This window comes from Amblyomma maculatum, chromosome 5 (genome assembly GCF_055883805.1).
Source record: "Amblyomma maculatum isolate TAMU_Amacu chromosome 5, ASM5588380v1, whole genome shotgun sequence".
NCBI classification, from domain to species: Eukaryota; Metazoa; Arthropoda; class Arachnida; order Ixodida; family Ixodidae; genus Amblyomma; species Amblyomma maculatum.
Window position 1 is genome coordinate 87414502 of NC_139348.1, and position 26701 is coordinate 87441202.

Genomic DNA, 26701 nt, shown 5'->3' on the forward strand with positions numbered 1-26701 from the left:
CACAAAGAATGCTTACATTCCCCCGATGCGGGGGCCGCAGTGATCTCAGATTTTTTTCTTTTTCTTTTCTTCGCAGAAATACGGAATGGTTCGAGCTCGAGAAAGAAAGAAGGAAAGAAAGAAAAAAAGCAATAAAGATTGAAAAAAAAGGAATAAGTAAGCAATCAAGAAACGAAAACAAAAAAAATAAAAAACTAAGGAAAACAGAGACAAAGAAAGCAAGCGGGGAAAAAAGAAAGGAACCAGCAAAGAATGAAAAAAAGAAGGAAGGAAAGAAGGAAGAAAAGAAGAAAGAAATAAGAAGGAAAAAAGAAAGAAAGAGAGAAAGGAAGAAGGAAAGAAAGAAAGAAAGAGGGAAGAAAAGATAAATGAGAGAAAAAAAGAAACACAAAGGAATAAAGAAAAAAGGAAAGGAAAGAAAAAGAAAAAAAAACGAAAAAAATGGAGTAAGAAAGAAACAAAGCATGAAGGAAAGATAAAAAAGAAAAAAGAAAAAATGAAGAAAGCAGAAGGAAAGAAAGAGTTAAGACAGAAAAAGAAGGAAGGAAAGGAAGAAAGACTGAAAAACACAGAAGTAAAGAAAGAAAGAAAACACGTTGTATGTCAATCAGTCGGAAGACGCAGCATATGTTTATAAGAAATGCAATCAGCAATATTGATATAAATCTAATAAATTTTAAATTGATCACAAACCCAATATATAATGTGCGGCAACTGGCAGGAAAGAGCGGACCGTGTTGAGAGCAAGCTTTAACCACTTCACAATAAACGACGCATTATGGCAGCAGGAGGACTAGAAGGGCGAATACGAGAAGGATGCATGAAAATGCTGGTATTCTTCGCGAAGTCCCGTTGTAGATTCATAATCGTGCACTTAAGATCTTGAGAATTTGAGTATTATTTGCCTCCAAGCAATTATCGGCCTCCGTATGATTGATGAGGCTCATATATTTATGTGGCTTGCTGGTGAGCCAATTATTCTGCTAATTGGCCTTGATTCAGCTGCGTGGGCGTTCGAATAGCGTAGCACTTGCAGTGTTATAAAAGTGCAGAGCAAGTACAACTGCACAAATCCAGCTGCAGGTGAGTAATCCAGCACGCCTGCACTGAAAGGTTGACAGGAAGCAATGACCATATTGAAAGTTTCCCGTTGCTAATTAAATGAGAATCTGAACAGTGTAATATTTAACTTATTAGTGTCTGTTTTGCCATGGAGATGGTCGCGCAGCGTTCGTCGCTCGCTTTGTGACCGAATGCTGCTAGCTCTCTTGGGGGTAGCAATGTCTCCGAATCAGGCATTGCCGGGATGAACAATAGGTGTTTTTATACACTATTTACAGGGTATTGTACGTAACACGATCGGACCAAGGGCCGAAAGAATCCAATCATAAGGCAGCAGTTGTCGGCAGGCCTAGAGATCAAAACAGACAGCGTACTGGCACGGCCGCTCGATGTAAGCCCAGTGCGGTTCCATCGAGCGGCCGTGGTACTGGTGGCCCACTTCAAATCTGTGGCGGGTCGAGAAGGTTCCTCCGCTAGGGAACTGGAGCCTCGACGTATGGCAGCGCCTTGCATGTTGGAACACCATGCTTGCGATGTTTCCTTCCCGTCTTCCGCTGTCTGTCGGCATAGCACCAGAGATTGTCAAGGGGGCGTAAGGCGGCAATATTTGGCGTGCTGCTGAATTGGAATCCCACCGAGTTCAACAAGACAATTTTCTAAGCGTACAAGCTAGATATTTTATTTAACAAAAATGAATGGGACCTTCATTGACGCGATCAATTCACTAAGCAAGGGAGCGAATTTATTCGGGTCGATGAAGTACAATTTTCCGATCATTCGTTAGTATGCAAACATGACAATATACCCAGTGCAATGTGGTTAATATGCCAAAGACGCGAACAATCTTTTCTTAATCGGTTCTGCAAGGCGGGAATCGGCTTGCGATATTTTCTAAACATGATATAAGAGAAAATATTTCTGACAGTTTTTCTTCTATACCTGATGACTATTATGGGCTTTCATGGCAGTCTAATTCTTCACTTTTGCATTGAAGTCCGGTGTGGTAGTAAATATAAACAAGTATTATTATTAGTATTAGTAGTAGGAGGAGGAGGAGGAGAAGGAGGAGGAGGAAAAGGAAGAGAAGACGATGCAACCAGAGGGTTGCTACCTTGAGGAAGAGCATGCTTATCGTAGAATAAGGAAGGTTTGGCGAGACCTGAAGAATGGAGACTGGGATAAGTTGTATTTCCTAAACCATATCATCATCCTTATCAGCAGCCTTATGATACCCGCGGCAAGGCAAACAACTTTCGCACATATCTCCAATTAAATGTCCAGCGCAAGCTGCCTCCACCTTCCCGCAAACTTGCTAATCTTATACGCTCACCTGTCTTCCCGCCGCCCCATGCTACATTTACCTTCTCTCGGAATCCGCTCTGTTCCACCCAGCGACCATCGGTTGTAATAAAGTCCTAAGGTAATAAGGTGCTCATGTAATCGTTTTTAGTCCTCGGTTTCAGAAGCTTTGTTCTATGTTTCCACGCTTAAAGACCACAGAGGTTTTATTATCACTGGTTGCTTAATATGAGAACTGAATTTTATTGGTGTGGTTCTTTGCGGAAAGTCGTGGGGAGATGATAATATCTTAAAGACGACGCTTGATGAAAGCTAAGGGACTAGTTGAAGTACAAAATAAACAGGTGCATTTATAGTATTATCGCTTTTAGGATTGAGAAGGGTAGCTGCACTGCCTACCTGCCTTTGCCTTTTATGGGAAGTTTCAAAATACACTCCTTATCACTTTCTCGATTGCATAGCATAAATATGGACCAGAGCGAGGAGGTTCAATTGGGCGCCGCCATTTTTATTACACTGTCGCGCCTCTATCGCATCCACGGCGGCCGCAAATATACGTCGCGTTGGTGCTTTTACATTCCTTTGAAGTTTCCGCGACTGGCTGCTCGTAAAATTGTCTAAAGTTCATTTCAGCCTCAGGGTAAGACTGTTCTGCACATCTCACGACGACAAAGGCATGCGAGTGTCAAGACGTGGAGCAGATGACTCAGATAAGGGCATGGTACCTTTCTAGGCAAAACTACTGCTGCTCTGATTTTCCAATTTGCTATGCATGCCCAATAATATGCCATGTACCAGCAAACCCCTTGCCGTGCGTAAAATATTATACCTTCGCTAATGTCTGCAAAAATCTGTAACAGCCTGCACCTCATAGATCAAATCAATGCCGCAAGTGCGAATAAAAACGTCACCTTTGCACTAATTTAATGATTGTGTCTCCATTTTTCCTTCAGCAGAGAAGAATAAGGAATTAGTATTAGATCAGCTGAGTTGGAGCTGCAAAGAAGTGTCGGTTTTGATCAGCGGTTGCCGCCGCTGCATTCCGACTCTGTTATGACAAACAACCTCGAACCGGGAGGTTAAACTTTGTGACTGGCTGGTTTTGCTTACCATGACAGACTCGAAATGTCACGCCGCCGGCTGTTGTTCAAAAGATGACACTTTCTAGTAGCTCCAGCTCAGCTGGTTTAATGCTACCTGCTTCGTTTTCTCTGTTGAAATAAAAACAGAGAAATCAGTGAAAGAGGGCAAATACGATGTTTTTATTCGCACTTCATGCTTTGCGTTTGTGAGGTACAGGCTGCGACTAGTTTTTGCAGTTACTACTCAAAAGTATAATATATTACATACTGCAAACGCTTTGCTACTACACTGCACGTTGTTGGGCTTGCATTCCAATTTGGGAAAGTCACGTGTGAAGTACTGTTGCATTAAGAAGCAGCTCGCCCTTACCCAAACCTCCCGCGGCACTTCTGGACTGCTATTCTTGCCCCTGCCATTGCTTGATGAGCAAAACAGTCTTGCCTTGAGGTTGCATTAACTTTCGAGGATTTTACTAGCACCCAGTAGTCAAGAACGGAAAGAACCATGCGCGCTGTATAACCGTGGCATGTGGCCTATGTATGCCACGAGGCCGTGACAGTACATAGGCGTCGTTTCGCTGCGGGGCCTGTAGATGGCGCTACAGCACTATGAAAGGTGAAAAACACAGAAGGTAAAAATTGGATAAATTCGATGCAAAAGAAACAGAGTGTAAAATTGTACCGAAAGTGGAAAATGCAGATCAGGAAGAAAGCTTTCTTTGATAACTCAAGAGGCAGTGCCCTACTTTTTGAAGCTAGAGCAGGGTGCCTTAGAACACGCAGCTACAAAAAGAAATTTAACAATGAGGATGACGCATGTGCTGTGTGTGGTAACCCCAGTGAAACAATTGACCATATTATACTCGAATGTAATGGTATCCATCCGGAAGTCGATGCAGGCGTAGTCACTGTTCCTGAAGCTCTAGGGTTTAGAGATACCAGTGGCCGGGTGAATAAACCGGCAGTGGAAACTAGCAAAAAACGACTGGAAGATTGGTGGTTGAAAAGCAGAGAAGTGACATAATGTCAGTAATTCAGAAACAAAAACTTAATAAATAGAATGATGGTTTAGTTAACCAATCTAAATCAATAAATAAGATATAGGGAGAAAAATGAGCATGATAGCTACTGCTACCACCCCGTTTCGAAGGGGACGCTCCTATATTCCATCCATCCATGCTTTGGCGGGGTTCAATTTACCCTCTATTGTCTTCATGGTCGATAGACACGGGCGAACCAGGTGTAAACGGGAGAGACTCTAACATGCAACTTTAGTTTGGAAAAAAAGCCACGTCGAATATACAGGAGCCGATTACCACTTTTAGTCAGTGAGTATGCGCAAACAGCACAATGAAGAAAATACCAGGTGAAAAAGGAAATAAGAGATGCACGGTACGGAGGAGAGAGGGGGAGGGGTACAAACAAGATAGAGGCAAGGCTTTCCAAACGAGTCACTTTAAAAGCGTTTTATATTAAAGGTTGTCCAAAAACATCAAATCCTAACAGTTTACTCGGGTAAAATGAAGCAGACAAACAAGAATTAGGATGAAGTGAAAAGGAACAAGATGTGAGGAATGTGCTAAGCTCTTAAGTTAAAAAAACATAATATGCAAGCTATACCGTCTATAAGGAAAAAGGAAGGACCAAAATTAATTAACACAGGAATGTACAATGCTCCACCCTAAGGCAACCATGGAAGGAAGAGCAACAAGACGAAATTCGAGGAGAAATCTTCGTGAAGAAAGCATCACAACTGTTCTAAGAGATAAAAGGCAAACTACAGGAGGTGTAAATAGATATTTATTAAAAAAAGAAGTACTAAAATATATACTATATATAGAAACATGACAATGAAAGATGTAAAAGACAAATCTTTTTTATCTATGAATGGACAGCATCCATTTCTTTGGTCTGTTTTACATGCTTTGTAATGCTCTTCAAGGTTTTCAGCGGATTTTTTACGTGCGCATAATCTATGGTCTCTCGCCCTCTCATTGAAGCATCTTCCAAGCTGCCTAATGTAATCAAGCCCGCCAACCAATGATAATTATCTAGCGTTACTCGACGTTCGCCTTGTATTCTGTGAACTTCATTTTATGTTTCGTCATGCAGTCATCTCGCTTTTTTCTCTTTGTTCGTGCAGGCATTGGATAGTTCCCATGAGGCAGAGAAAACAATCTTTACGTTATAACGCACTGCCAGCTTTTTCAATTTATGTGAGAACATATCAGTTCAGTTCAGTCGTTCAGTCGTGTCCGACTCTTCGTGACTCTATGGACCATTTCACGCCATGCTTTCCGGTCTCTCGCTATCTTCCTAACATCACATAACTTCATCTGCAGTGCCTCGAGGATGCCATCTAACCATCGCGTTCGCTGCCTACCCCTTCTCCGGCGACCGTCAACCTTTCCCAACATCAAATCTTTCTCCAGCGACTCCTTTCTTCTCATCAGATGACCAAAGTAGCTGAGTTTTAACTTTAGAATTTGACCCTCCACTGAGCAGTCAGGGTTTATGGTCAACAATATCGACTGATTTGATCTTCTGGCAGTCTAAGGAACTCTCAAATGTCTTCGCCAGCACCACAATTCAAACACATCAATTCTTCGGCGGTCAGCCTTTTTCACAGTCCAACTCTCGCATCCATACATCACAACTGGAAAGACCATAGCACGAGTTATACGGATCTTGGTTGGCAGACTAATGTCTCTGCTCTTTACTAGGCAGTCAAGGCTAACCATTGCTCTCTTTCCCAGAAGCAGGCGTCTCCTAATTTCATGGCTGCAGTCTCCTTCCGAGGTAATCTTGGAGCCCAAGAAGAGAAAATCTGTCACAGCTTCCACTTCTTGTCCCTTGATGCTCCAGGACTTGATAGGGCAAGACGCCATGACCTTTGTCTTTTTAATGTTCAGTTTAAGCCCAAACTTCTCACTCTCTTCTTGTACGCGCATCAGAAGTCTCTTGAGTTCCGCTTCACTTTCTGCCATTAAAGTGGTATCATCCACATATCTAAGGTTGTTGATACGTTTTCCAGCAATCTTCACTCTAGCTGAAGACTCGTCCAGACCAGCCTTCCTCATGATGCACTCTGCATATAGGTTAAATAGGCAGGGCGACAGTATGCAGCCTTGCCTCACTCCTTTCTCAATTGGAAACCAATCAGTAAGACCATGCCCAGTTCTGACTGTGGCCTCTTGCCCTTCATACAGGTTCCTGAGGAGACAGATGAGGTGAATTGGAACTCCCATCTCTTGGAGAGCTTGCCACAATCTGCTGTGATCAACGCAGTCAAACGCTTTCGCATAATCAATAAAGGAGAAGTAGATGGGTTTCTGGAACTCTCTTGCATTTTCCATGATCCAGCGAAGGTTGGCAACTTGGTCTCTAGTTCCTCTGCCCTTGCGAAACCCAGCTTGCACGTCCGGAAGCTCCCGATCCACATACTGCTGCAGCCTACCTTGGAGGATTTTCAACATCACCTTGCTAGCATGCGAAATAAGCGCGATCGTGTGGTAGTTGGAACAATCTTTGGCACTGCCTTTCTTTGGAATGGGGATGTAAACTGACCTCCTCCAATCCTGTGGCCACTGCAGGGTTGTCCAAATCTTCTGACATAATGTATGCAGAATGTTAACAGCGTCATGGTTGAGGTTTTGAAGCAACTCAGCTGGAATGCTATCAATTCCGCTAGCTTTGTTCTTAGCAAGGCTGGCTAAGGCCCATTCAACTTCCCTCTTCAGGATGCCCGGCTCGAGATCAGTGATCACAACCGTCTTATGTTGGGTTTGCACATTCGGGTCCTTCTTGTACAGTTCTTCTGTGTATTCCTGCCACCTCTTCTTTATCTCTGCGGCTTTAGTGAGGTCCTTGCCTCGTTTGTCCTTTATCACGCCCATCTTAGCACAGAAGCTTCCTTTGATATCTTTGATTGTCTTATATAGAGCTCTTGTGTTCCTTGAATACATGGTATTACCTGGACTGCTCTATGTATTGGTTATTTGAGGTTTTTAGCACATTGCTAATATAGTCTACGGGAATCCTGCCTCTTATAGACGCCTGAACTGCTCTTGCATGGTAGCGACCATGCGATGCGTGCAGGATTTTGTTACAATTTTGTTAAGACACGAAGACACGACCCCTAACTTAACAGCCTTAGAGTGCGCGCTGTCAAAACCCAACCGACGTTTTTTGGTTCTTGGATTGTACGTCCACACACAGAGTAACATCAGCCAAATCCAATTGAATATTTAAAAACTGAATGCACCATCTGTAAGTGATTCCCAGCTCAGAAACAATGCTCAGCATTTCTTTGACACCACCACTATTTCTTTTATGACATTTGTTAAAAATTATAAAAAAGTTGTCAAAGTGCCTGAACGCTTTCACAGTATAACGGTCAGAAATATTGGATGGAATTCGCTTATCAACAGCTTTTATTTCTCTAATTAGCTTCATCCCCATTCCTGTTTGTTTGCTTTGTTTTACCCGTGCTAACTGTTGGGCTTTGATTGAACAACCTTTAAGATAAATGCTTATTTGTTAGATTCGGTATAAAATCGCAAGCTGCAGTGCGGCCATCCCTACAAAAATCTGAGGACATCGCGAACATATGGCTTTCAGTCTTTTTGTCTGCCTATTGTTTTTCGCTCTTTTAGATTCTAGCTTTTCTCATTCAGACCTCCTTAATCCCGGTTTTTTTCATCATTCTCTTTTAGTCTACAAGCCCATGTCAACAACATTGCTTAATTCATTCTTGGTTATGTTGCGCCGTGTTAATATTTGGTTTTCGAGTTTGCTCGAACATTTGCAGCACTGTCTATTTCCTCATGTAGCACTCATTTTTTGACTATGCATATATTCACCAAAAAAAGAAAAAGAAAGCGCTTTTGTGTCCTACTTGTTCCTCCGTGCTTTGTCCGGCTACGCGCTGCAAAAAGCGTTAGAAAATCAACTAGCCCTACAGCTTTTCCTCTTCAAGGATGCAGCTAGGACAAGACCGTATCAATTGAAGGAGTATATGAGAGGCCTTCGCCCTGAAGAGAGTAAAATCTTGCTGATTATGATGATGATGATAGCGACGAACAGAAAGCGATGTCAGATTTGCAATTTTTTTTTTGTCAAAAAGTCAACCAAAATGGCCGCATTGATGATGAGAAACATTTTAAACACTCTTGAAAAGACGAGACTGACTTCGGTGTTTTTTGCACTTTTCAGAACAATTTCATTTTACAAATTACAAAGCCATATTGCTCATACCTGAGAAGACTGATTTTTGCTGTAACGGAGATCATGTTATTAAAACATATTTAGAGCACGACCAACAGATCGTAATGTTAAGAAAATCATTCATCGCGCATAAACTCAATTCCTTAAAGCATGTCTCAAAGGTAGACATTTTGACCTCGTGCTGCTTAACTAATACGTTAATCACATCGCGAATTTTCAAAAGAGGGCTATAGAGACGCCATTTATGCATTGACGTGACTCGTATTTCACTGTACATACAATAAAATAATTAGCACTGGACACCAATGAACCGGCTTAAATAGTCGCCTGAAGTCATTACACTAATGCAAACAGCAGTTAATGCTTCTTTTCTTATTTTTAAATGCGAATTTGACCACTATATATTTTTTACTCGAATCATGCCTCCCCCCCCCCCTCTCCTTTGTTCTTGACACCAGCCACTACCGTCATCTGTTGACGGCATTAGCGGACAGCCCGTAACAGTATATTTGAAAAACCTTGTGAACTAGGCTAGATTTTGAGATATGATAATTACATTGGCTCATTCATCCTAATCTTTGCCAAATCAGATATAGAACGCTTGATATAATCACACCAACCGTTTCATACGGCTATTGAAAATCAGGCGTATATCCCGGACATTCGTGCAGTATTTAAACAGTTGAGTGCGACACCGCAGGGCACTGCACCCTGCGAAATCAAAGCGACGATTTAGATTTCCATGGACCTTTTGGCTTGATTCAATAACCTCTGAGAGCGCTTCATAAGGGAGTGCGTGATTGTAGCATTTTAATACAACGCTCTGTGGGACTTGAGTACTTAATCTTGCTTGAAAAACTTGCCGAATTCGCAGAGATATGCAAAGTTGCTTCCTTTTTTTTTTCTCCTAATGTAGAAATTTAACTTACAACGTGCCACTTAATCAAACCGGAACATTTCCTAACGACATTTTGATTGGGCAGATCATTAGGGAAAACTGGTTGCACAAAGCAGATTAAAGGACCACTCATATTATTACTGAAGTAAAGCATGCTGATTAGAGACCTCTTGTTTCATTGTTGAACATACCATCGGTAACTGAACTTTGTGGTATAGGTAAATCAGCTTTATGAAAAACAAAACGCGAATATGTCTCTTATAAGTTTACAAACTCTTACTTGCACCTCTTCCTTCATGCATTATACTCAAGTATAAATATTTGTACAAAGTTTACAGCAAATTTGGGCGTCAGGTGAACGCATAGCGGGCGTTATGTGACAGTTATATTTAAAAATAATACGCTGTTTACTCCGGAGAAGCTTCAGACCTAATTGTATGACAGTAAGACGATGAAACGTCCATTATGAGCGTATTCCTGTGCGCTAGCGATAGGCACCCGTTTCACCAGAGTCAAGCGAATTTTCGCCACTGCTTCTCTTTCAGGGGCTGGCACAGATCCAGACGCTATACGCCTACACCACAGGTCATCATGCTGTCAGCAGACAGGGTTACCAGAGTGTCGTCGCCCATGGTGCTCTACTTTGCAGCAGCCGTGCTTATCTCTGGATTGGCCGTTGGTGATGCTGGAGATGTCCAATACAAGGAGTGCTGCAAAACGTATCCAGGTTATTTTTGCACTTCACTCCTTCAAAAAAAATCGACCTATAAAAACTTTCTTAAATGCTTGTTAGATCATATAATGCATAGTGCTCTAGTTTATCATCTGTACCAGATTTTCATAAAAATGATAGGATTTACCATATTCACGCATTTTTTAACGGATAGGAGGGTGTTAGACATACTTTAAACACATGTGCTTATGCAGTGGCGTGGCTAAAAAAAATATTCATTTTTAAAGATTTACTTCATAGGCCACGTCGTTAATTGTCTGTGGTTGCACGAGATTGTGGCAAAAAAAAAACTAAAAAATATCGTTACGCATTCTAAAGAAGAAATTATTCCAACGCCCTAACTTCCTTCAATGCATATCTGCTCGTCAAAAGAGTTACAGTGATGTGACGTCAATGTCCGCAGCTTCGTCACGGAGCACGATGGCGCACGCATGATGCGGGCATAACTGGCAACGATATCACTGTGTGTTACAATATCTATTCTTTTTTTTTTTCGGCGGGAACTTGAAATGTTGTCGATAGCTATCGGTGCCAGATATGCACGACACGAGTTCCGCGGTGAAGGCAAAGTGCCGTGTCATGCTTGCAACAGACGGCGTCTGTCCTGGAATTCGCAGGCGCGTACAAGTGTATAGGAGATGATGATGCTGGTGAGAGAGCATGGCACAAACTGTTGTAAGTACACTGTCGTCTGTTGTCTGGCAGAGGGGTGCGCGAGCCTAAACGCATCCCGTAATAAGTGCCCTCCCCCCCTCGCTTTCTTTAAAAATATCTCAACGAGGGAGTAAGGCATTTTTCCTATAAATAAATAAATAAATTGTACTGTGATAGTCATCGCCATCGACATGCACCTGTGCGTTGTGCGACGAAGACAAAGAAGAAGTACGCTGGGCTCGCCGTTGCAAGGTCCTGTCCTCACAGCTCTCCATCTGAGCGTCAATAAACGCCCTATTACAATTGGCGGAGGTGCCGGAAACGATCCCACCCAAACTGGAACTGCGAAGCCGTACACTACCCTCTACGACCGCCATGCAGGACACTTCGACGCTGCCGACCGTTCCACCCACGATCATGTGTGCTGGCGTCGTGCGCCAGCGTGACCCTTGCCTGTTCAGCGGCACGGCCGATCAAGATGTCGACGACTGGCTGTCATCCTATGAAAGAGTAAGCACCTACAACAAGTGGGATGACTCATACAAGCTCAGTAACGTCATATTCTATCTGACGGACGTGGCGAACCTCTGGTTTCGCAACCATGAGGCTGACCTGTCATTTTGGTCGATATTTAAAAAGAATTTCGCGGAAGTGTTCGGCCGCCCGGCAGTGCGTAAGCTTCGTGCCGAACAACGTTTACACGATCGTGTTCAGCGCGTTGATGAGACCTTTACCAGCTACATAGAAGACGTCGTTGATCTCTGCAAACGAGTCGACCCGGCCATGCCGGAAGCAAACAAAATCCGCTACATCCTCGAGGGCATTTCTGAGGACGCCTTCCAGATGCTGGTAGCGAAAGATCCCACCAGCGTTAGTGAACTCGTGAAGCTTTGCCAGAGCTACGACGAGCTCCGCAAGCGGCGCGCTTCTAGGCGCCGCTCCAGTGTGTGCGACGAAGGCGTATCCGCATTAGCCCTGGGTGGTTCGCCAACTTCTGAAGGGAGCCCGCTGAATCAAAAGATCAAAGATTTTATTCGTGAAGAGGTCGCACGTCAAATCTCACTCCTTCCCCATTTTCAAGACTCGGGCCGCCTCGTTCCTGAACTGGCTCCATCTTTGGCCCCTGCTATACGCCGTGTCGTGCAAGAACACGTCGCTGATGCCTTGCCGTCCAACCCCGTGGTGCCGCCTGTGACGGCACCTCTCACGTATGCCCAAGTAACGGTTAGGCCACCACCTTCGCCCACGTCTGGCTCCTATGTGCAGGTCCCTGCCTACCGTTCACCGCCGCATGCTGAGCCTTCGTTTCAAGCCCCACCCTCAAGGTTCCGCCCACATCCTATGAAACCTTGGCGTACTACGGATAACCTTCCGATTTGCTATGCCTGCGGTCGGCCGGGCCATGTTGCGCGCCTTTGTCGCCAGCGCCTCCAACCTTCACAGCCTGACATTCAATTTTACCCGTACGATACCGACTCACGCTCGCAAATGATTCCGCCCGGTTCTCAATTTGTGCCACAAGATCGCCAAACCTATACCACTCGTCGATCACATTCTCCTCGGCGCCGATCGCTTTCTCCAATGCTGCGACGTTCTACCAGCACCGTTGAGGGAAACTAACAGTCGCAGTTCCGGGGGCGAGAACTGCGCTTGTTTCGAATTCCTCAAGTCCTCCATGCCGTCCCGCTAATGTTATCAAAGTTTCTGTAGAAGGCGCCACAGTTCTCGCTCTCGTCGATACCGGTGCAGCCGTCTCCGTCATCAGTGAAGCGCTCTGCCGTCGAATTCGCAAAGTGACCACTCCGATTTCCGACTTTTCGCTCCGCACCGCCTCATCACAGCACATTCACCCCTCCGCATCTTGCACAGCCCGTGTGCTCATTCAAGACGTCTTGTACCCCATCGAGTTTATTGTTCTGCCGAACTGCTCGCATGATATCATCCTCGGATACGATTTTCTATCGACTCATCAAGCCGTTATGGACTGTGCTCGTGCACAAATTGCCTTCGCCCCCCTCTGTGATGCTCCCTTCTGTGATACCCCTCCCCGCACTGCAAAACTTCTCGTCGCCCATGACACCGACATTCCTCCGTTCTCTGCTGCCCTCGTACCACTGTCTTGTGAGTGGGCAACTCCTTTGACTGCGATTTTTACACCTTCCGAAGCCACCTACCGTCATCCCTGCCTCCTTTTTCCGTTCGCAGTTCTCGAAATTCAAGACGGCAAGAGTGCACTTTACGCCTCGAACCCATTTTCTTGCCCAGCAGTCCTGCTCCGTGGCGAATGCATTGGACGTCTTGAAGAGCTTGATCCCAGTCATATCACCACTCTTGCTGACTCAACCCCCTCCTTCGACGTTAGTCTGTGCTCTTGCGATGTTGCGACCGCTTCGACGCCCTCCGACGTTTTCCAACATGCTATTGATGCTGATCTCCCACTTGCGCAACGTGATCAACTTGTCGCCCTCTTGCAGAACTTCGCTTCTTCATTCGACTTTCCTCAAACTGACTTGGGCCGCACGTCTGTCGTAGAGCACACCATCGACACCGGTAAAACTGCACCTTTGCGCCAGCGCCCCTATCGCGTGTCGGCTTCGGAGCGCCAAGTAATTGCTGATCATGTGGACGACATGCTCCGTCGGGGTGTCATTCGGCCATCCCACAGTCCCTGGGCGTCTCCAGTTGTGTTGGTACCTAAGAAAGATGGCTCCTTCCGGTTTTGTGTCGACTACCGCCGGCTCAACAAGATCACGCGCAAGGACGTCTATCCTCTGCCACGCATCGATGACGCACTAGACTGCTTGCAGGGCGCCGAGTTTTTCTCCTCGTTGGATTTACGATCTGGCTACTGGCAGGTGCCAATGGCTGACGCTGACCGCTCTAAAACTGCCTTCATCACACCAGATGGATTATATGAATTCAACGTCATGCCCTTTGGGCTTTGCAAGGCCCCGGCCACATTTGAACGCCTCATGGACACTGTGCTTCGTGGATTCAAGTGGCGAACCTGTCTTTGCTATCTCGATGATATCGTAGTCTTTTCTACCGATTTTCAATCCCACCTGCTCCGACTGAAGGACGTTCTCACTTGTCTCGCTACCGCCGGCCTCCAACTGAATCTGAAGAAGTGCCGCTTTGCTGCTCGCCGACTAACAATTCTAGGTCATGTCGTTTCTAAGGATGGCATTCTTTCCGATCCCACCAAACTTCGTGCAGCTGCCGAATTCCCACGCCCAAAATCACTGAAGCAGCTACGAAGTTTCATTGGCCTATGCTCCTACTTTCGCCGCTTCATCTTAAATTTCGCCTCTATCATTGCTCCTCTCATCCAGCTCCTCTCCGGCAGCTCAGACCTCTGAGCATGGACACCTGCTGGTGATGACGCCTTCAACACTTTACGCCGTCTTTTAGTTTCGCCTCCCATCCTCCGCCACTTCGACCCGAATGCGCCAACTGAGATTCACACTGACGCTAGCGGTATTGGCATAGGCGCCGTTCTCACCCAACGCAAACCTGGTATCCGAGACTATGTGGTGGCGTACGCAAGCCGCACCTTGACCAAGGCAGAGTCCAATTATTCTGTTACGGAAAGAGAATGTTTGGCCATTATTTGGGCCATTGGCAAATTCCGTCCGTATGTCTATGGCCGACCATTTTATGTGGTCACTGATCATCACGCTCTGTGCTGGCTGGCGTCCCTCAAGGACCCGTCCGGCCGCCTTGCTCGCTGGGCTCTTCGCCTCCAAGAGTATGACATTCGTGTCATATATCGCTCAGGCCTCAAGCATACTGACGCGGACGTTCTTTCGCGCTCACCGCTGCCTCCCTCTTCGTTGCCTGATGAGATCTGCGCCTACGATTTGTCTTCGCTTGCCACTATTGACATGGCCACGGAACAGCGGCGCGACCCGTGGATATCTACACTTCTGGACTTTCTTTCAAGTCACTCTCCAGGTCGTCTGTCTCGGGTGCTTGCCCGCCAAGCTCACCATTTTTCAATTCGTGACGGGCTGCTCTATCGCCGCAATTATCTTCACGACGGAAGGAAGTGGCTTTTAGTCATCCCCCGTCATCTCCGCGCCGAAATTTGTGCTGCTTTCCATACTGATCCCCAGTGCGCCCACGGCGGAGTGTTGAAAACCTACACGCGCTTGCGTCTACGCTTCTTCTGGCGTGGAATGTACCGCTTTGTCCGCCATTTTGTCCGCTCCTGCCAGTCTTGCCAACGCCGAAAAACTCCTCTCAAGTCCTCTGCTTCGTTGCAGCCGTTGCCCTGTCCTGCCCGTCCGTTTGATCGTGTCGGCATAGATCTATACGGTCCCCTTCCTACAACTTCAGCTGGCAACCGCTGGATTATCGTGGCAGTGGATCATCTAACCCGCTACACTGAGACATCATCATTGCCCTCTGCTTCCGCACGCGACGTGGCTGCCTTTATTCTGAAAAACCTGGTACTTCGCCATGGTGCCCCTCGCGAACTGCTCAGTGACCGCGGACGCGTTTTCTTATCAGACGCTCTTGAGGCTGTCCTGCAAGAATGCCGCATCATACACCGCACCGCTACCTCGTACCACCCTCAGACGAATGGACTGACAGAACGTTTTAACCGCACTCTCGGTGACATGCTGGCTATGTACGTGAACACCGACCATTCCAATTGGGACCAAGTTCTACCGTTTGTTACTTACGCATATAACACCGCGACACAGGCCACTACTGGATTCTCTCCATTCTTTCTCCTTTACGGGCGCGAGCCACCATGTACTATGGACACACTTTTTCCCTACCGCCCTGACGTTTCCGAATCTTCCCCGCTATCCGATGCCGTCACGTACGCAGAAGAATGCCGTCAGCTCGCCCGCTCTCTCACAACAGAAAATCAGTGGCAACAAAAATACCTCCGTGATACCGGCGAAGCTTCGTCATATCTCCCGGACACACTGGTGTGGCTCTGGGTGCCCTCCACAACCCCTGGCCTTTCAAAGAAGTTTCTTGCTCGCTACCACGGACCATATAGGGTCCTCCAGCAAACATCTGCAGTCAACTACGTAGTTGAGCCCGTCACGCGCTCTGCGGACTTGCGTCGCCGTGGTCGTGAAACAGTTCACGTGAACCGATTGAAGCCATTCTATGACCCCGCTGTGCTTTCCGCGCCATAAGTCGCCAGGATGGCTTTTTTTTACCCGGGGGGAAAATGTACTGTGATAGTCATCGCCATCGACATGCACCTGTGCGTTGTGCGACGAAGACAAAGAAGAAGTACGCTGGGCTCGCCGTTGCAAGGTCCTGTCCTCACAGCTCTCCATCTGAGCGTCAATAAACGCCCTATTACAAAATAAATAAATAAATAAATCAGCAAGGCATTTCTCTATTTACGGAGATACATAGGTGGAAAATACCTAAATTTGATGCCTTCATAAAAAAAATGCATGGAGAGTATTTTTACAATTATAAATCCTCACCGAGACATTACGGTACCTAATTAGTTTAAATAATAAAACTGACTGCCAACAACTTCCAAAGGTGTTATAAGTGCTGTTCGCTCATGGTCACAAACATTCATTTTTTTTTTATCTTGCTACGAATTGCGTATGCGCGCGCCGGGTTGATGGCCTATCTTACCTGACGTTTCTCTTCACGCACCATATGACTGCTTATGTTCTATGCCGTTATTATGCCATATTACAGTCGTGTGGCGTACAAATACAGTACGGCACAGTTAGGAACGATGAAGGAGTATCTTGCGCTCACCACACGTGTACGGTAAGGCGATTCCACAGGCTGAAGTAAAGACCTTGGGATCCCACAGCGGTGGTTCTGTTGCTAGTGCGCTCAACTCTCAGATGGGATATTTGGGTTCGATCCTGGCGTGGCGGCCGCATAGAGGCTGAGTGCGAGGCACCTGAGTACTGTGACTGTGTATGTCAGTGCACTTGGTGGAAACTGTCCGGAGCCATCAACTACGGCGTCCGTCATAACCTGAGCTGCTCTGGGACGTTAAAACGCCGTAAGCCATGAACAAGACGTTAAAGACGAATCTGAAACGAAGAGTTAGGCAATTATTGGAGAAAAGAAATAATTGTGATTCCAATATCATTTTGTTCGATACCCGCATCCTAAAGTTATTCGAACCAAATAGGCCCTATGTGTTTTTTTTTTTACTTTTTCGGCAAGATGTTCGAATAAGGCATGCAGTTGTTATCCTCGACGACTGTTTCAAAACCAATGCCCATTGCTCAGTCGCCAAGCACGCTCGATCTGTCAGCTCGGTATGCACTGTTCTGCTCCGAGAACCTGTTCATCCTATTCGCGGATTTCATAAGGACTACATAGGGCGGCAGCCCCTCTGATCTTCACCTAGATAATACCCAACATTTGCTTCCTTTTCATGTGACAAGCTCTGTTGTCACCACAAGCGCTTCAATACATCCCATGCTTGGTACTCTACAGGTAAGGCTGCGAACTGCACTGCCAAGGACATCTCGATCAAAATGGAGAACTGCTCTTCTGATTCATGCGTGCTCAACTCCGACGCACCCACCATGATCAACATTACTTTCACTGCAGGTAGGTATTAACATCGCAATATATATAAAAAACGCCATTCTTTACTTTGAAGGTAACCCAACAGCATACTTTCTCCTCTGTAACTTTGTATGCCCCGGATGCAAACAAGCAAATGACTGATGGAGAAAGTGAGCCATGAACGTGACTGGCTGAAGACATATTTCAAGAAATTCTAAAAGCTTTATTGTCTGTTACAGGCCATGTCATGCTTTATTTGATTCCCTTCTTTCAGAGGCCAACATTGCTCGAAATACTACGCACAACCTGATTATGTTTTGTACCTGGAGCGACATTTTTACATCATGCAGAGCGGCATTTTTAACAGGCATGACTAAGCAGAACAACAATTCTAAAGTAAAATGGGTTACAATCAAACAAATTCTATGGTGAAAAAAACAGAGGTATGCCAGTGCGGGTGTTATCGTATAGTAGGAAATGATAGTGCACTGTTACTAGGCAAAATAACCCTCATCATGGATTCACTAGCATACCCTATAGCTATTATACTGATGACATTGCATTCAGAGATACATGTAAGGCCGTTTTGGGCGGAGTACTGAAATATATCGGCAGTCTGATTAGTAGCGCGTGTGACTGATGGACAAGAGCATTCCTGTTCAATGCCAAACGCTGCACCACGCCCACACGAAGAAAATCTCAATAGTGTGCACCACCGCTCACCCATCGCGTCAGAAGCACCACCGAGAAATTGATATGCAGGTAACTAATTTGGAGTGACGAGGAACCACGACAGCTACAAAAGAAGTCGATCTGGAAGGCTTCTACAGAGTGGGCATGTGAAAAGGAACCGTCAGTTTATGGCTGCATAGGTTGTAAATAAAGAACATTTTATTAATACGTGCAATCAGATAGACATTTCATTCCTGCCTACTTTAGCGGAGACATTTTCGTTTTTCTTCGACGTTGTGTAAAATTCGTTCAGAAAACAATACATAATTTAATGTTTGCTTTCCTACACACCAACAATCTAACAAAGAATGTTAAAAGCTTGCTCCTCAAAGAAATAAGTACTTTGCCTCTCTAGTCATACATTCTCGTCGTCCATCATGTCGAAGGAACAGCGGGGAAAAACCTTGGTTTTCTTGCGTGAGTTGGCTCAATCATTCTTATCATAAACATACCACTCTCACCGTTGATAGTCTTTTTAAAAGCTAGAAAAGACCAAGAGAGGTGTCGTCATCCGCGGGCATTTTCGCATGCAGTAAAACGCCTATGTCGCCATAGGCAGGTGGTGGCGCCACCGGTAGCAGTTATGCGAAACTGCTTGTTATGAGACGCCGATGCTGCCGATGGCGCTGATTTCTGATAAATTATGTGAAAGTCAGGCAATTACTTCATCCCGACGTGGTATTGATAAGGACAGATAGTCGTATACCACATATGGACGAAATTGCAGCGCCATTAAGCGAGCGGTTTAACCAAGAGGAGCATTTCAGATTCGCATATACTGTTCCAGCAATCGTTTTTCAAACGTAGTAATAATTGCCCTTGTTGCTTCTCTAAGAACAGAGCCCATGGGGATGTAAAACGTTTATTGTAGCTTTCGAGACTGAGTACACAGAACAAAATGGTTAGTCAGCCAGAGTAAATGAGAAAGGGTTTCTCTTAGCTTTTGCATTCCAACGTTTGTTTCCACCAGGGGCTGCTTACACCTGCCATGCCAGCCTCCTTCCCTTCTTCGGAAGCGGACGAAGATGACAACTCTCAGCGGATTCACAAAAGCCTATTTGCCAAAATTTTGTACATACTTTTATGTAGCCACTTAGTTTCGGATTGCGTATATGCCACATGGAAGTATGTTTCTTACCGCAGCGCTCTTCTCAGTTTGAAGTCTTTCGATTGTGTCTAAATAAGCGTACTTCATTTTTACGTCTATCTCAGGTAGTCGTAGCGAAGAAGTTTTCCTTGATGCAAGATATGACTGGCTCGATATTTGGATGCCCTATCCTCAATTGCAACGCTTGTGCAATGACACTGTCCCGTGCCCCATTGAGGAGAACACGACTTACAACGCCACCATAACACTACCTGCACCAACGTTACCGCTTTCGGTGAGTATGCAGTTCAGGTGTCGTGTGCGTTGATGCGGCTTTAGTGGCTTGCCTTTCTAGGACAGTTCTTTTCCTTTTCACTAACCGCTGCCCTTCGTTGCGGGCTGTGTTAAAGCAAGCGCTAATGCAGCTGTCACTTTAAGATGATACCAGCAAAACAGAAAATTGGGCGAGTTGTTGAAGGTTTGGCGTAATGAACAGTGGACGCGAAAAAGACCACTGCTTCGGATCTGTTCCCTAAGATTCCTATTCCCGGTCCTTTTTCGAGGTCCTTTGTGAGAGATGAGGATATCTTATTTACTTATTTGTCCGGTTTATACTGATTATTTAGTTCGGAAGTTGAATTTTCGTTATTTGCGCACAGGCGCTAACTTGCGCTGATTTTGTCGCTTCGCTGCTAGTTTGTGTGATGTGCTGTACGTGACGCCAAAATTTTGTAGCATTTTTGTTTTAATTACAGTCCACTGTATATTACTGTTATCTATATTTGAACTATTATATCGGATATATTGGTTAATATTTTCAGAAAGTATATATTGATAAGTTTAGTTTAGAATACGTGAAAATTATTTTCAGCAAAGGACTCAGCTGCGCTAGCACAAGTCGCTGAAGTAATAATTACAATCAGTTACGAAGTCTTAATAAGAATGGGATAAAAATATTTTGTGAGCCCGCGTACAGGTAGCTAGTGTCTGTGGTAAATTCGAAAGTATGAACAAGGTGACACTTTAAAACCTTTTTTTTAACCAAACGAAAATAAGTTCTTTAAATGTGCGCAGCTCGAAGAATTCCGGAGCTCTTTACAACACACTGAACATAGTGCTACAGGAGTGCAGGAGGTTGACCCAAACTTGTAATAATTAAAACGCACTCATTGAATTTAGACAATTCCACTCCTTAATAGGGTGAATTTTATTGTTATTAAAATATTTTTTTTCATGCCCTTTACATTTAGGAATTAAAGTACTTGCCAAAACATCTGCTATAATGAAAAGCTACTATAACATGCAAAGCTGATCTTTTAAAAATATATAATAGTGCCAAATTAATCAGGGTAAAGTTTCTTTTCTACTTCTAAACAATGCATTCAAGATAGATAGAAATAAATACATGTAACTTCCAAAACTGGAGAACAAAGCATACTAAGCACATAAATGTGTACAGATTTCATAGTTACGCATTCATATTTTCATACTTTCATCAAGCCATCTGAGATAGAAATAAGTTGCCAAATAAACTATGCTGTCGCCTACAATCCATTAGGTAAATTTTTGAAAGGCTTGTGAAATATTGTATGAAAATGAGCTGACTGCTTTGGAATTGTTTTTATTTGTTTTCTCTCAGGGTGATTTATCATATTGCATTGCACTGCCTTTTTTCATAGCAAGGTTTGCTGTTGTAATTTCTGCAGTAGAGTGTCTATGTTCATTTGTACTTTTTGTGCTCATATAACTTGGCCCTGTACCGCAAAACCCTCCTGTGGAGGCTCAAAGGATGTAGTAAGTAAAAAACAAAAACAAATAATATTACCGTAGCACCCTATTTTGACCGGAAGAATTAACAAAAAAACACACTCGCCGTATGCAGAATAGAAAAGTATACTTTGCGTTCTGCCTCCGTTGCCCAGCGTCTCTTTTGGTCATCTCCATCATCTTTCGCAAAGCGGTTACACCTATACCCTCCTCAGTTTTACATTGCTTAGTTATGATTGTATACACTACATTTACTAACACAAAAATTTCGAGTGCGCTGTGGAATCTACACTGCAGAAATGCGAAAGCCTAAGAGTTGCTATTGGACACGGTGCATCACGTTTAGTCTCATTTTCTTCATCAAATAAATGCACAGTCATTATTATTGCTAATGCTATCATTGTCATTATCACTAAATGCCGCTTCATTGTCATCGCTACTATCATCATCACGGTAGACAAGAAGAGTTATGATGTGCGGGTCATGATCCCGGGCGTGGCGAAATAGGTTAAAATTACGGAAATGGGTGAAAGGACGTAGAGGGTAAGAGGTTTGTCTATGTTTGCTCGAAGCACTGTGCGCAGCATGTGTTTTATGTTTTTTTATTAGTAAATTGTGGTATGTGATAAGCGCTCTGCGCTGTTCGCGAGCGAATTTGTAGACCTTACACCGCAAATCTGCTGTACTTGTTTGGGGATCGGTAAAAGAGAGAAGAAGTCGAAGCGTTGGTATTGGAGGCCTTGGATTGTAGCATTTATACCTGAGGTAGGTTGTGAATTGTTTTTGTTTCTTTCTAGGTGTAAATTAAGGTCTCTTTTCCACGCACTGTGCTAGAGATCAAGTTAAGCAAACATTTTTTGAATAGGTTGTGCCTACCAAATATATAAAAGCGGGAATTAATTTTCTCAAAAAGGTCGTGGCGGCCTGTCATTTCTTAGAGCATGATTCTCAAGAAACAGCTTAGTGGAAAAAGATAAGGACCTTGGAGACATAGTTTTCCTCGTGCCACTATACCGCACCATATGGTGTCCAAGCTAACTTTAGCCAAGGGCTAAAAAATGAAACATTTGAGGTAGGCCAGAGAAACCACCTGTATAGAGCTTCCATTCATTTGGTGCACCACAGTCATTGTTGTGTTTTTAAATTCAATAGTTTGAAATTAATATAATTTTTCTAAGTTACTAATTTTTGCGTTCAGCCAATAACTGTGATATACAGACTTGGAGAGCATCTTTTAAAACCACAATTCCTTCTAGTTTCGATAAAGAACGAAATAATGATGGTTTTAAAAGATGCTCTCCAACTTTGCAAATCAAATTTATTGCATAACGGCAATCGTTATTAAACTAAAAAAATATCTTTATTACTGATAAATTAATTGCAAAGAAAAAAATTGCCTGTGGTGCGCCAGATGGCTCGCAACTGTACACAGGTGGTTTCTCTGGCTTACCTCAAATCTTTCGTTTTCTAACCCTTGGCTAAAGTTAACTTGTACACCCTGTATACAGTGCTAATCCAGCAACTGTTTTAAAGCGCGTGAAGAGGATAAGAGGATGCATGTGGATCAAGGCGCAAAGTCAGTTTTCTTTAGGCTGCACGCTGAAAACTTAGAGTTTAAAATTTGAATGGAAAAAACGGGACTGTACGTTCCCTAGGGATTTAATAGCATTTCATGCAGGAAGCCCGAAACCATCGAGCACGTCTTCTTGGAGTGTTTGGGCGGAGTGGTTTTTTGAGACATACTGCAAAGAATACTGAAGAAAGACCTGCGACCAGAACCCCAGAAAGTCGTTTCCTACCCATAAAAAGGATGACGTGTACTTTTCGACACGGTCATGCTGATGAGATATTGCACTGCAATGGAAGGCCTGCATGGCTGCTGGACACGCTAACGTTCATGCACGGCCGGCACACCTATAATTCTGCGAGTCCATTGCGAGGTTCGTGGAAACCCACAAGAATGTGTACCCGGCCACTGAACGGCTATCGATAAATGAGCAGCTTGTGCGCATTAAGTGGTTTTAGCCCTTTTACGCCAGCCTAGGTAAGGCTGATATATTTAACGCATACTAACTCTATGTACATTGTTCGTCAATGTCGTTTTTCTTGTCTTATAATGTCTGAGTCAAAGCAGGCAATAAAAAATATAGCGCTCGGCTTGGGATCCATGGGATGGAGATTCAATTCTCAATGGAGAGAAGATGTACCTATTTTTAACGCGCATTTCGGTTTATGAGGTCATTTTATTGACAGCTATAGTGGAGCAGGATGCAGGACGACGCGGATATGAGCCTAATTAAAGTCTTTTATCTTAAAACAAAAAGAAAATAATGACACAAGTTTAACGCTGTCGCCGCTCGAGGCCAGCCATGGTTTACCATATTTTCGTAGTAGTTCTAAACGCTCCCATATGCACATTTTGTGACCTAAGCTGTACTGAAATATCCGAGAAACCTGTGTATGAAGTGATTCTACAGTACAGTGGTCCGGAGGCTAACCACATTGCTCCCTCATTTCCTTTCCCGGCTTGTATTGGTTATGATTGTACCGTAGGTATTGGTTGGAGGACGAAGACTGACTGGAGCGGTAGGTTATGTCGATCACTGGACGTAATACAATATTACCATATGCGTTGTTCAATATTGCACAAACACATCTACGTTAGAAGCGGAAATGAATGACAAGGGCTGTCAATGCGCTGACATTTCTTTCCAGCCGAAAAATACATAGATAGCATTGGGCGAACGTATATACGATAGAACAAAAGCACTCTGCGTTCTAATGTAGGATGTTACACCTTCAAAGAAAATGACTTTGCGCTTAATCGGTCTGTCTCTTTCGGTTCTGTTAGTGAAGGCTGGGCGCTCAGATGTGCCGTGCGATATAAAACAATTATCCGCATTATGTAAATGTCATCTCTATTCATTTTTTTTTGTTTCCTCTCTGCAGGGGCCAACTGAATTCCAAATCAGATTTTCTGGCGCCAAACCCGAGGTGCTATGCGTCAATTTCACACTAATGGCTGAATAAAAGCAAAGACTCAGAGAAGCCATTTCATTTGCCCGATGTGACCTGAATATATGTTTTGTACCAGACGGTGTTTCTGCATGCGTAAACAGCGTGCGGCAACAAAGAAGGCCCTAAGTCTGAAAACAACTGTTTAATATAAAAAAGTACTGCACCTGCTGATTACCATTTCCACTAACTCCACTAAAACTCACTAGCGTCTCGAGTAGAGCACATAACGGGCTCAGGCTAGCTCGAACTGAGCGCGGGATAAGAGCTATTTCGCCAGGCCTGAATCGGGTTCGAGCCTGGTGTCGGACTCGGGCCCGCATATAGAGTTAGTTCGACTTTTGATTATTCAGTGTAGAGTGAAATACACTTGTGGCGTTATAGCAGCGATACAGATAAAAAAAAAGCCTTGCTGCGTGGTGTGAAAAATGTTGTGGTCTGTTGACTTGCTTATTTAATTACTACGTCACCGCTGTGTATCAGTGGTTAAGGCGCTCGACTATTGAGCATGGGTACCCTCGTTCGACCCTGGCTGTAGTTGGTGCGTTTCCATTGAAGCGGAGAAGAAGGCACCTGAGTCACGTGCTGTGTCAATGCCCGTTAAATAACACCGGGGCCCGCTTGCACAAACGATCTTAAGACTGTCTTAGCTAAGCCCAGACTTAACTGGAGTGTTAAGGATAGGCCGTTAGCATGGCTGCTTAAGACTGGAGCCAAGACTCGGCTTCAGTCTTGACTTGAATAAGTCGCTTGCAAGATTACGACTCTAGTGCCGTCTTAGTTAAGACACAAGGACGGCGGGTACCTAAGTAGCGGAATAGGGGAAAGCAGGGACGTGCTGGCCCCGTCCCAGCTTTGAGATGTAAACATTGTCATTCTTGCGTTGTGCTAGATCCGTGCCGTTGCTTTTTTGCGACTTAAGATTGTGTAATGAGGTAAAATGACTAACGTGGTTGCTGAGGGTGTTCGTGGAAGCCACTCTGGTGAACACGGGCCGAGCCGAAGTGAGCAACGAAGATTGCAGTCGGGTGTTTTGCTGTTTGGCCTGTGCGTTCACTAGTTGGTTTTTTCCTCTGTCAGCATTGGTTCTCCAGCAGTCTATTTCTCTGCAACTGTTGAAATCACTGGTTCTGCGTTTCGGCATCCGGCTGCAAGCGTACGAAGCATTTGGGCCCCTTTCGCGGCGCAGTAAGGCAGCCAAGCACATCGTGAATCAGTGAGCATTCAGTGAAAAGAAAATAAAAATAGAACGTGCGATGAAATCGTCCTTGTGACTAAGTGCGTCTCCGGTGATCGCCGAAGAGCTTCCGCATCCAACGCGCATGCTGTGATGTATAATTGTATTCGACGTATGTGTGTGTGTGCGTGTGTGTGTGCGCGCGCTTATGTGTGCGCGCTGTGCCTCGTGTGCATACGTCTCGTGAGGAAGTGATGAGTTGTGCGCGTGATCACGCCTGTGTCACGTCTGTAGTCGTCGGTGGCTTTAATGCAATGCTGTGCTCTCTACATGCCTCCATTTTACTGTCTCCGTACTGTAAACGACCGGTGATCAGCACAAACGTTCGTCCTTGGGTCGTGTTTGTGTTCACAAAGCATTTGGGCTGCGATTGGAGTGAATTGCAGTAACATTCGCGCTGTAATTAACGCACAAATGGCAAGAAAGGTTTTATGAAGTTGGATGTGGGGAAAAATCGGGAAGAGACACGCACAGACCACGTTTTCACTAGTTGCTGCTATTGCAGCATTTTATTTTATTCCTTTATTTTTGCAATGTGCGCCACAGATGTGCTACCATTTTTCCCCCGCTTTAGTACAGATATGTTCTTTGTATGAAGATTGGGAAAGACTCAACCTTGCTATTATCTTTGTTTTTGCTGGCCGTATTTTTACCTTTTGACATAATAGGAATTGCGGTATGGTGTGTTGCACTGCAGAAAACAGTCTAGTTTGATAGCTAACAAGGGGTATATTCATTACCTGTGTTGCTTGATGTTGATTAAATATAGTAAGCTTCACGGACAGGACTTTTTGTGTGGCACATGTCTTCAAAAATCGGAACAGCTGTCAGACGATTTGGTGGTGCTCCACATTTGTGAACAGGGCATACACATGCGTACACACAACAGCGCATACACATAAAAAATCAAGTGCTTAAGCGACGCTTACGGAGCGGAAAGGACTTGTTGCCGCTTGGCTGGAACACCAAGCACTCATGGATCAATTGTAGTCGTAACAACTCATTGCTAGACATTTGGTCATTACAAGTCATTTTATTCACTTCTAATCAATTGCAATTACAGGTCGTCGGTACACATGTGGGTCACCACAAGTCATAACCTCTAATAATCAATACCACTATCATTTTTCCTTTCACCTGTTCTCATATGACAGACACTTCCCGGTGACCGGTCCGCCGCTCACCTACTGAAAATTAACAAACCGACTATGTCTTCATTCAAGCACCCATTTATGCTGTCTGTACATCCTCTGCCCATACGTTTTGAAAACATGATCTTTTTGTTTACAAGATTTAGCATGTCAAGTTTTAAGCAATGTCATAGTCGGGATGTGCACAAGCTTACTGTGCCTTTTTTTTAACATACACTGAGATTGCCCAGTGC

The 26701-nt window shown here is 44.5% G+C and overlaps 1 protein-coding gene across 1 annotated transcript in view; it reads left to right on the forward strand.

The window, feature by feature from the left end:
- Nucleotides 1-24117, forward strand: part of LOC146188650 (uncharacterized) — a 34849-nt gene extending 10732 nt beyond the window's left edge. Inside the window, exons 4-7 of the mRNA XM_084603870.1 lie at nucleotides 10113-10294; nucleotides 17405-17521; nucleotides 19424-19593; nucleotides 24015-24117. Coding sequence (XP_084459996.1) covers nucleotides 10113-10294; nucleotides 17405-17521; nucleotides 19424-19593; nucleotides 24015-24095 — 550 coding nt within the window. The 3' untranslated portion in view covers nucleotides 24096-24117. The remainder of the gene's footprint in view (nucleotides 1-10112; nucleotides 10295-17404; nucleotides 17522-19423; nucleotides 19594-24014) is intronic.
- The last annotated feature ends 2584 nt before the right edge of the window (nucleotides 24118-26701 follow it).